The 12,469-nt window shown below is 34.6% G+C and overlaps 1 protein-coding gene across 4 annotated transcripts in view; it reads left to right on the top strand.

Moving 5' to 3' along the window:
- Nucleotides 1–12,469, top strand: part of AKAP6 (A-kinase anchoring protein 6) — a 214,164-nt gene that overhangs the window by 70,075 nt on the left and 131,620 nt on the right. For 2 of the 4 annotated variants that reach the window (XM_084208619.1, XM_084208617.1), the window contains exons 6-7: nt 6,113–6,209; nt 7,475–7,638. In XM_084208619.1, coding sequence (XP_084064745.1) covers nt 6,113–6,209; nt 7,475–7,638 — 261 coding nt within the window. Of the gene's footprint in view, nt 1–6,112; nt 6,210–7,471; nt 7,639–12,469 lie in introns of all 4 variants that reach the window. The other 2 variants (XM_084208618.1, XM_084208616.1) reach the window with 1 other exon arrangement.

Genomic DNA, 12,469 nt, shown 5'->3' with positions numbered 1-12,469 from the left:
CAGACAAAAAGTACATTCAGATCAAGTGAAAGATGGAGAAGGCATATGAATCATCAAAAGGTAAAATCATTCACAGGGCTGCTATAGTTAGCTCTTTACTAAGCATTTTGATCCCAGAATTTTCAGTTAATATTATGTTTAGATGAATGATAAACTTACAGAGAGAAATTATCTGAGCAGTCAAACCATCTTACATCTGATCTACATCTACAGTAGCACAATGCCTGTATCACATGATGATTATGGGATTTCAGTAGCGAGGTTCTCAGTTTTATGTCAATTTTAAAGGCATTTTAGATTACAATCTGGTATTGTGAGCCAACATAAAAAGTGAGATATTTTGCTCATTTTTATCTGCCTACAGAGGCCAGTGGAAGGAATTGCCCCCAGAGAAACTCAAAAAATTTTATCTTTTAAAGTCTTCTCATTGTAGCAGAGGCTAGAAGACCAAATCTGCCTTCCACTAACTATTCACTCTTAAAAAATATCTAAGTTTCCACTGGTTAGAGAAGAAAATGTGTTGTTCATCTAAGGTAAATGATGGTCATGTTGTGTTAGGCATTAAAGGTTTGTTTAGCATTTGGTGATGATTGGTCATCATTGCTATAGGGAAGGCATGTTCTTAGTTTCAGAAAGAGAAGAAAAAACACATAGTGGGTGCTGCTGCTTCAGAGGAGGGTTCATCACGCTCTCCTTAAAAAGCAAAGGTAGAATCCCTGCTATTGTAAGACTCAACCTGGCCTATGGAGCTGCAAAAAGCATTTCCATAGTGCTTGTGTTTCTTATAGCAGGTGAAGTGTCAGTCAGATGAAAATACAGCTTAAGAGAAAAGAAGAAAATTAAAATTTCTTTGTAGACACCTAGGTTTTATGGAAAGCATGAACAAAGGAGACATTGACTGAAACAATTTCACAAGTAATATTTAGTTCCCAAGAAAACATATCCTAGTGGTGCTTATTTAATACTAAGTAAGCTTAATTTAAAAGGTGAGGCTTTAGTAGAAGCTAAATGTATAACCATTTCCATGTTAATATAAGGACAACTTACACAGTTGTTCTTTTTTGATTTACTGGATGTCATTGGAAGTTAGTAGTCAGGAATCTGAAAATATCACTAGGTTATTACATGGCTTATTAGGTTATTAACTCAAATTATTAACATAAATTATTAACTCAAATTCTTAAATAATAGGCAATGTCCAAACAGAGACTTTCTGTGTCATCAAAAATGCTGAAGGAAAAAAAAAGAAAAAGAAGAAGAAGAAAATAGACAGCTGCCATTCCATGACCAAAAATTGATTTCAGAACTTGGTATCTTGGTATTTTGTCATAGCAAATTATTGGAAGGAAACTGTGCCAGGAGCAATACAGCTACTTGCAAAAGTATCTGTATATTAAGCATGTAAAAATAATTTTTCAGGAATTGTTTCAAGTCATATTCCTTTTAAGACAAATGAAGTGGGCATCCCGTATCTTTTCTACCAGCAACTGTTCCCATTACTTTAAATTTCACAATTGAATTATATCTGTCACAGTGGGTGTTATATTAAAATTGCTACATTCTTAGCCAAATTATATATGCAACTATACCTAAATATAGAAGTACATATTTCAGTAGTGTAGATTTCTCAAAAACACTATTAGGAAATTTTAAATTAATCTTCCTTTTTCAAATTCTGAAACCATAGAATCCCGGACAGTTAGATCATTTTTGTCTGTACTATTGCTCTAAGAAATAAACACTCTGGAAACGGTAATATTATTCATAAAGGTATTTAAAAATATAAAAAATTAACCTCAAGAAAATTCTCTTTCAGGGGTACCCCACTGCACCACACATTCCTATAGTATACTGAACTGAGAAAAATTAAGATATTTCTTTTAATACATTGTCTTAATCTGACAATAGGTGTAAACTGCTGTGTCATCCAAACTAACCTATATTTATGTATGCATTTTAGGTTCACATGATATCTAGTTGCTGATTTGTGTTTCAGAGACAGTACATTAAAAACAATCAACTGATACATTATGACTTGAAAAAAATAATGCTTATAGTAAGTCTCGGTGCCTCTGGAAACAAACAAACAAAAAAATTCTAGTTATCTGTTCTTACTGCAGATATAAATAGGTAAAGACCCAGGTGTTTTACCAAATTATAAAGATTTTCTAAGAACAGAGGGGGAAATGTTGCATATCAGAGCTCAGTATGTGTACACAGTGTAGGATACCTACACAATAGAAGCATTCTAACTTTAAGTAGCTACAACCATCAAATAAATCCTATGAGGAACTTAAAATACTTTTTTTCCCCCACAATTTCTTTTTCCCCCACTTGTACAGAAAAGTAAGATATGAGGGAGAGATTATTATATTCTGGGAAAGGGCTCTTTTATTTTTGGTGTTTTCAGAGTCCAGCATAGATCAGGAGGTTCTGCTTTTTTAACCCACGGATGTTCTGCACTATTGTAATCTTCTGGATCAATACATTTCCTGAAAGTCAGGGGAGGCCTTCATTTTGTGAAGTCTGGGCTACTTTGCCCCATGCCATCAGCAGAAGGTAGCACTCCTGGCACCTTCTATTTACCCCGTTGGTGTTTTCATTTCATCTATTATAGTCATGCAGCTTTGCTAAAACTGCATGGTTCCTACCTCACTTTTCCTTTCTTGATAAATAAAGGCAGTTGATAGTTATATATAGGTACATGATGATCACAAAAAAGTGAAGAGAACTTTGTAAGGAAATTTTGCTTGTTGCAGCTTGTAAACTACATTTTATACACTGTAGTTCTAGGGATGACATTAATGTGTTGTTTAAAAAGCTGCTGTCAGGCCAATGCACATGCATTTTCCATAATGTATACGTGCTCATGTGTGATATTTAGACTGCTCTATAGCTGCAAATGTGCCTGGAAAAATGGCTTTGATTAATTGACTTCCCTCCTCTTCTTTCCTCTCTTCACATGCAAAGGCTCCATTCATTATCAGCGAAGATCAGAGGAGGAGGGGAGCAGAGTACCTGGGTCACACGCTGTTAGAGTTACAATTTTCCAAATGCCATAAGTAAACAGTAGGGAACAGGAAATATCCAGGATGGGAGGGGACCTCTGTGTTTGAAGGTCTTCCTTCATTCCAAATATTTGGTCTGATTTTATCTTTAGCTGTGCAAATTTGCATTTCTCCATTGCATATACATGTAATACTTGTTACATCTTCAACCCTTGTCTTTTTCATGTGTCACATTTTCAGCCCCTCTGATATGAGAAACCTTGAGCATTGATTGAGGGCTATTCCTTCCACTGTTCCTTGTCCAGTTCTTTTTCCTTAGGAAATAACTAGGAATTATATATACATATATAATTCTAAATTCAAACCTCATACTGAACTACATCAACAACATTCACTTCTGTTTATTTATACTGATATGAATGGTTCTCTCCTTTTAATGTGTGCTGATTTTGGATTGGATAGAGTTAATTTTCTTCATAGTAGGTAGTATGGGGCCATGTTCTAGATTTGTATTGGTAATACAGGGATGTTTCAGTTATTGCTGAGCAGTGCTTGCACAGAGCCAAGGCTTTTTCTGCTCCTTGTACCACATCACTAGCAAGTAGGCTGGGGGTGCACAAGGAGCTGGAAACAGATGCAGCTGTGACAGCTGACCCTGAGTGACCAAAGAGGTATTCCATACCATGTGACATTATGCTCAGTACCTAAATTTGGGGGAAGAAGAAGGAAGGAGGGGATGTTTGGAATTACAGCATTTGTCTTCCTAAGTCACCGTTATGTGTGATGAAGCCCTGCTTTCCTGGAGGTGGCTGAACCATGGAAAGTGAGAATGAATTTCTCATTTTGCTTTGCGTGTGTGTACAGCTTTTGCTTTTCCTATAAAACTGTCTTTATCTTAACCCACAAATTTTCTTGCTTTTACCCATCTGATTCTTTTCCTCATCCCTGAGTGGGGAGTAAGTGAGAGTCTGTGTGTCATACTTAATTTCTGGCTAGGGTTAAACCATGACATTCTGCCTCACTGCTGGGAAAAGTTTATTTCTGCTAAATTTCATGCATGTTCATGACATTTGTGCCACTAATAATTTATCCATAAAATAAGAATTTTGCACAAGGAGAATATTGCTAGTCAGAAACCAAAAGTTTGGCCCCATCTTTATTCAGCTTATTTTGCTTCTTCAGTTTAACGTTATTACTGGTTAATAGGTGCACCTGAAAATCAAGCTGTATTGTGGTATCTGGTGCGTTATGTTAAATGAATCTTTTCTAGGACAGCAAGTCTCTTTTTTTTTCCTAATGAAAGAGAATACCTCATCTTTTCCAATTTTCCTATCAAACACATCCACATCATCTTGAGACACTGCCACATCCAGCTGCATCTATACTCAACTTCAATTACATGAAATTACACAACCTACTCTCAGGTCCTTTAGGTTCTCTTTGCTGTGTGAGGCACACGCATAGTGCATTTCCTGTGAAGTGCATGATTACAAACTATTCAGTACAAGCCTGTTTTAAGTAAACAGTAAATTAAATATTGTCAGTGCTTGTTCAGACACGGTCTTATGAAAGAAAAAGAACTTGTAGATTTGGGTTTATAAAACTCTAGATTTAAGAAAGGGACAGACATAAACTAGGCATCTTTTTTCCTTTTTAACTTCTCTTGACTGGCCCAGTTGTTCAGAGCTGGTACAAAACAGTGTATTCAGATACAAGGAGAATTGGGCTAGTAAAAATGCTAAAGGTAGCAAAATTTCTGTTTATTGCTCTTTATTTGAATGGAAAATTCTAAAAAACATTCTGTCACTGTCAGGTATAATGCTGCCTGAAAAACTGTTAAGACTCTGAGCAACATGCCTTTTTCAAGTATGAAAAATTACAGTAGAAGTACTTCATTTTAATACTGTTCTGGCAATATTTTTTCTTTTTTTTTGCTATGCCAATCAACCTGACTGCAAGGGCTAGGAAGAAAAAAAATGGTTGCTTCCTTAAGAATTAAGGGCTCTTGAGTATTCTGTGCTACCTATCGCTCCATTTCTAGCATGGTCACTACCATTTGAAGTATAAAGTTTTATAAAAACCAGAAGCTATGAATCTGCACTTGCAAAGTCTCCTTTCATCTCTGCCAGTTAACTTATTCCCAAGAGAAGGAAAAGCTCTCTTTTTCCAAGTGGTCAAATATTGTTTCCATTTATTCCATAGATATTTCAAAGAGAAAATATGTTGCCTGTATGCGTTTTAGGTCTGCACACAATTTATGACTAAATACAGCAAGTATCCTGTTCTCTATTGTATTTTGTTTCTCTTTCTTACAGGCAAGTAAGAAAGTGAGACGGTCTGGAAAATGATTTAAAAATTTATCTGAGTCATCATTGGTGTATTAAATAGCATAACATATAGTAGATCATTTTTCCAGTTCCCTTATTACTAGATCTTAATACAATTTGTAAAAATAAAATAATAATTTAAAAAGAAATAAAATACTTTATTGACTGTTAAAACAGAGATCCTTTGCAGACTACTAAAAATATTTGGAAAAAAAAGGTTGAAAAATAGTTGCTTTAAAAAGTAAGAAGGCAGAGATCTAAAGCAGACTGATTTTTTCTTTGAAAATGGATATGAATGTTAACTCAGGAACACAATATTAATAGATTTGTATAAGTGCACATAAGGCCAATATATTCAATGTTGTAATTTTTTTATGGTTTCATAAATAGTGCTATCACCAACATTTCAAAGAACTCTGAAAAAAACAGAGCTCATATGTGGTGGCATAAATTTAGTGTATTTTATAGAACACTGTTACTCCAGATATAGCCTACGGGTTGTGACTTTTCATAAAACCTAATGAATGTCTAGATTTGTCAGCTGTTTCAACACAGATGCACTTTGCTGATCTAATGGAAACATTTTGAGCCCAGATCCAAAATATCAATAGCTTTTAGTATCACAAATTAGTTTGGCTATTGGGTGAATTGGGATGTGGTTCTTGATAAAAACCAGCAAGTAATTCTGTATGTATGTTTTATGATAACTGCCTCTCCAATGTCTGATGCTGAGGTTTTTTTTCCCTCCCTTTTTTTTTTTTTCTTTTATTTCTGCAGAGTTTTAAGTTGAATGTAGATAGCCACTGCGCTTTGAAAGAAGCAGTGGTAGAGGAAGGACGCCAACTTCTTGAGCTTATTGTATCTCACAAATCAGGTAAATCCTTCTGAAATATTGCAAGTCTTTATGTCTCCAGACTATTAAAGAATGAAGAAGCATTGCTGTAAATTACTGCATATATTCACTTCCTTATGTATTATTAATATTTACATTATCAGATTGACCTTCAAGATTTATAAATGTTTCATATACTGCATACAATGCAGTGATACTTATAAAATGAAATACTGCCTGCAAATAGTCTGTTCATTTTATTTTGGTCTTGCTGTTCGACTGAGTTTCAATTGAAATCACATCACTGAAAACTTCACACTGACATATTCTTTGATGTAGGTGCCATGGAAATAACATTAAGATAATGAACTAGGATTTCAAATATATATATGTATTTACATACTCTGCATGAGTAATTGCATTGGTAAAGCTTTATTTTACCACTTAAACTAATTCTTACATTGATTTAAATATATTTATGAGGACTAGATTAAAATTAAAAATACCTTTTTTCTTTGGTTAGGCTTGTCTTTTTCTTCAGAGGCCTTAAATTGAGAGGAGGGAGAGAGATATTCTGATTTCCCTTTATCCCTACCACCTCCTATATTTTTAGATGTTTGCGTGACTTGTCTGCTTAATAGGGTTTTAATCAGCATATACTGCTATGGAATGCCATCTTAATTTTGGCCTACTTAACATGCTTTTCATCCAGGTTGAAGTTATTCTTTGCTATACTGTTTTCTCATCATGTTATATGTGTGCCTCTGTTGTTTCACAGCATCAGACATACCTGTGTAACATGAAAGCTATAGGAAATTACTGACTTCTATGTATAGTTCCAAAAAGATAGAGAAGCCATAGCTAAAGAGGGTAGTGCATGTAATCACGGATGTAGGAAAAGGTAATGTGTAAATTACAGGAAATATTTAAAGGAGTTGGAGGTAAGGAAAATGTCTTTGGAGGATTTCAAAATGTTTCAAGACAAAGACTGGATATTAGAGGGAAAGATTTCTCTGCAGTATTCCCTTCTGCAGAGAAATGACAGTTTATGTGGAATTTTTCTCTTGAAATTGTCAGCTGAAACTCAATCAAAATTTAACATGATGGCTAAAAGAAGTGTTTGTCTCTATAGCATTGTTTTGCCAGATGAAAAATAGTAAAGCTTGGGTTTATTGATGAGAAAACACATTAAAACTCCTGTTGCATTTATTATTATAAATATCCTTCTAATTATTTGAATAAAGGGCAATATTTAAAGACGCTGTTGAGTTTACAGCTTTTATTTTTCCCCCTTCATTTTGGAGAAGGACTGAAGGACATGCTGCAGATGATTGCAAGTCAATGGAAGGAACTACAGAGGCAAATCAAACGGCAACACAGCTGGATTCTTAGGGCTCTGGATATCATCAAAGCAGAGATACTGGCTACTGATGTGTCTGCAGAGAATGAGGAAGGGACTGGGAGCCCTAAGGTAAGTGGCTTGAAGTTTGCCTTATTTCCTCTTATTTCCGTCTTCTTTTGAACTAGGCACCACTGAAGTTTTCTTTCCACCCTAAGGCTTTTCATTTCTACTGGGTAAACTTTTTTTTTATAAACAAAATGAAATGCCTTACTCTGAAACAATATAAAAAAATCTTAGAACTTTCAAGTTTTCCAGCAAGACCTGTCTTATTGTGTGTAGAGGGGCATGAGGGGGAACATAAAACATTTAGTAAACAAAACATAAAGCATCTTTAACATGAATAATCAGAATGCTTTTAAATTGTTTTGTTGCAACTATAAATCACTATAATCAGTGCAATCACTCAGCTCTGACATCCATTAGCCGCTTGGTTACAGCAAATTAACGAAGAAGAGAGAAAGTGATTCATTATCTCATTCCTGTTAATGACTATCAGATGCATTGCTTAATTAGGGGATGGCCATTGTAGTAGGAAGAAGGTCATATGCCTTTCCACAAATCTTTTTGCTCCAAGTTTAAGTCGTCCATAATAGTACTTGTGTTGAATACAAGTACTTTAAGAGTAAGTTATTGATGCCTGTCATAATTTTGTGGATATTAATTATTAAAGGGGGCTATAGTAGTTACCAGTTGTCAAACCTAGTATTTGTAAGAGCATTTGAAATACAGACCATCCTTATTCAAATTGATGCAAGCAGTGTAGGAATACTGCACACAACAGAAACTTCTGGTTAGGGTCCATGACCTTTCATCACCATCAATTGTAAGCAAAGCTGTTTCTTAAGCGAAGAACATGCAGGAGAACAATCCAGTAACTCAGTATCTTGGCACACATCTGGCTGAAATGTTTGGAAAAATTCATGGCTTTCTGGAAATTCTCTTTCTGGAAACAACAAAGATGGTTGTGCTGAGTGGATTTTCTGGTTCTGATGCTAGGCAATTCTTAGCATTGGTATTCAATGTTTCCAAGAGAGTAGTTTGTTGAGCGACTCTTGGCTATGATTATATGAAAAGTTCTGGTGATTTCCTACTATTATTCTACATAGCAAGAATGGTCTTAAAGATGGAGGAAGAATCAAGGAGAAAAATGAAACAAAAATACAGGAAAACACATATATGCAGGAGACAGAATTTGAACTGATATCCCTCATCACTTGCATGATGGAAAGTGCTCCTAGGCCATACAGCTCCTCCTTTATGAAGTAGGTTGTTGAAGTAACACTTGTTTTCCTAATGAGATCTGTGAAACGAAACAACTAGCCCAAAGCTGTTTTTACCCTGCTGGTAATATGATCCCATATCTCTGAACATTTTGACTCATCTAAATCAACGTGGCCAAACCTTTAACAGCTTAATCAAAATTATCATGTAACAAGTATTCTAAAATCCAGCTGGATTTTGTGATGAAAATTTTGGCATCCCTAGCTTGGAATGGTTATATTCAAATATTTGCTTGAAAAGGTAGAAAGGGAGGCAGGGTTTATATTGCAGTAAATTTCTTACATAGATAGGGGATAGTTCCTTGCCCTGTCCTTTTTATCATAGAGATAGGAAACTGAAGAACTGCTTTTTTTTTTTTTTTTGGTTTGGTTTGGGGGGGTTTTTTTGTTTGCTTGTTTTTGTTTGTGCCAACAAATAAATTTTAAATAAAGTAGACCAAAAAAAGAAATCAAACTAAAAATATGCGCAGGTTATTTCAGTGGTGTAAGTATGTGCAGTAGAGCGGTTGAATACCATCTACTTCTTCACACTAAAAGACTAACTAAAACTAAAATGCAGCTAATAATATAACTGCACATTTCAGTTTGTATTTGTTTCAAAAACCAAAAAGAGCCCGAGAAGTGTAATAGAAAATTGAAAGATTATACCTAGAGGGTATTTTTATTTTTGCCTTTTTTGATAAACTACAGGAACAGTGTTGGTGTTAGAAATCTGTAAAGAAATAGGAAAAGGAGGAATTTCAAAGACCATAGGAAACTTTCCCCTTAGGACTTTTTAAAACATGTTTTCGTAGCACTGTGGCATCTTTAATAAGAAAAGTGAAGAGTGGGAGGTGGAAAGGGATGTTCTGAACTCTAGAAATATATTGTCAACATTTGTCGTAAAGAATTCAGATTTTGCTTAGGAAATTTTTATCTTTTTTTTCAAATGTATATTTCCTAGTGGCTTAGAGTGATTGCTATAGAAGATTTAGAATTGATTTTAAACATTTCTGATACCTAATCTCTTCTAATATATTGCATCCTTTGTAAAATCTTAGGAAAACAGTGAGTTCTTTAGGTATTTACTACCACTATTTTTCAGTCATTTTTATAAATGAAGAATTGCTGACTGTATTCACTTTAAATTGAAAGATATAAAGTTTTGCCTTCTTACTCCATTGAGAAGTGCTTTTAAAAACTGCACTATCCAACAAGTACTGATCTAACAATATGAGTAGTACATGAGACGTAAAATACACTTGACTGTCCTTCTGAATCTGGAGATACTTTGCTGCAATGTACGTTTCTTTTGATGGAAATCAAAATAATATTCTAAAATATGTGGAAAATAGGAAGAATGGTTTCATATATGTGTGTATTTTTCATTTTTTTCACCTTCTGAAGATGTCTGAGATCACTTGTTTTGTAAGTGATCTCTTAAATTGGGTCACTTCTCCATCACAAAAGCAATACTGAAACAGTATTGCTTTAAATAAACAGTTAAGAGTGGTATTGAAAAACAACACAATTTACTTTCATATCTAGTTGCTGTGAGTGTAAGTACCTGAATGCTACCCTGATCTATTTAATTCATAGTTTGTTGGAAAAGTTCATTGCTTTCTGAAGAACCTGCAAATTTGTCTTGTAACTGATGTCCTTTAAGAGCATACAAATCTTAATAGCATTTGCCCATTGTACACATTCTCCTTCACTGAGCATTGTATGGAATAATATTCTTAGTGTCAATTGCAAGTTCTGCTCCCAGCATGCATTTGTACAGTTAGTTCATTACTATGATTTTTGAGATCTGGATATCTTTGTTCTGCAAGTAAATGTTTGAATTAGGTTTTATGGGTTGTTTTGGTAACAGTTCAGAATATAACATCGGAACTTAAAGGCTGGTAGGTCGAAAGAATAATGGTATACTCTGCAAATATATGTGCGCACACACACACACACACACACACACACACACATATATGTGTGTGTGTATATATATACATACACACACACAGAGAGTTTGTATTTCTGGACATGTTTATTTCCAGAATAATTGCTTTATTACGTGGAAAACACTTCTTGTTTCTCATTCCAGCTTCAGAAAACTAAGCATGTAACTGGTTAAGACATTGGACTTAATACACAGAACACTGAAATCTGACTTAGTTGTTCTAGGTAAAAAACAGTCTTGGGAAGAATGTGTTCACTGTAAAATGGACTTGTCAATGGGTTTATGATAAAAGCAGTCAGGAATTGAAGAGTATCCTTTTTGGAGAAGGAGGTAAAAAACCACATGTAACAAAATAAATCGAAAGTCAAAAAAATAGTAGGTGGCTCAGGAACCAAATTTGTAGTGGTTAAACAAACCTTTGTATAAAGGGAAAAAGAAAACCCTTGTAATTTTCTCTTGATATGTAATTAAACATCACACGCTTCCAGGATCATTTCCCACTTAGTTGCATGTAATTTTACAGCTTTTACAATCATTCTAAAAAAAAACAGTCTTCAGTACAGAGAAAAGTTATTTTCATTTAAAAATTGAAAGCTTGGTGAAGCTGTTTTGTATTGATCACTGTTTGAGATTCTGGGAATGCTGCTTCACAGACAGGTTTATAATGACACTGGTCTCAGACCTAGTGGGCGGACTAAACCCACAGCTCAGAACAATTATATTCGGCTCAGTCTCTTCAGACAAAGATGAATTTGTGAACTGGACAGCAAGGCAGAGCAAAGTTCCGAGAACGGTAATAGTCTTTTCTTGTTTACTTCAGACTTGCAACTTGTCCTGGCCATCTAATCAGGCTGCTATGACTGCCACATGTAGATTAATACTTTGATGTAAGAGGAATACACAAATGAAGTGTTTTGGCATCTTTGTGATTAGTGCAGAGAAATATCTGTATTTGAGTGTGGTGCATGGGCTGTATTATTAAAAGCAACATACCAGTATTTTTTTCTGACGTCTTTCATTGTTTTAAAACAGGGGAAGTTAATTACTGAGACGGATTTAAATATTATCAACAGATAACAGAGACTATGATTTCAGAATCTAATATTTTTACTTACATAGCCACTTTGAAAACTGGTGACCAATATATGCAATTGGGGTATTGCATATATTATTGTAGTGGATAGTGCTTTGAAGTTGTCAAATAGCGAATGTAACTGGACTTCATTCTCTTCCCCTTCACTTGTTTCTAATGGAAGGGCAGGAATAACATATGCTGGAAAGATCATTTTACTTAGCTTGCTGGAGTTACTTAGATTGCAGCAGAATTTTAAAACTTTACATCTCAAACTGAATTTGTTTATTTAACTTACAGCCTCTCTTTCTCTATTTTTCTACATGCAAAAACTCAGGATCAGGCTTGGGGATTAAATCCTATATCTCATGTTCATAATGCTGAGGAATAAAATGTCAAATAAATAGCCATTACTTATTCAGTAACAATTTGAAAAAATAATGAAATGGAAATAAGACTTTCATCTCTGATGTACAGACACATGGAAAGGGTTTTCATCTGGTGATACACATGCCATTCTGGTCTATCGTCTCATGGCTTAATCAAGTCTTTTTTTTGGAAAAGAAATGTACAAGAAAAGTTGGTGTTTGTGCTTTAGAAGAAGTAATTTTTTCC

This window comes from Fringilla coelebs (genome assembly GCF_963513975.1).
Source record: "Fringilla coelebs genome assembly, chromosome: 6".
NCBI lineage: Eukaryota > Metazoa > Chordata > Aves > Passeriformes > Fringillidae > Fringilla > Fringilla coelebs.
This window is presented reverse-complemented; position numbering and strand designations above follow the sequence as displayed.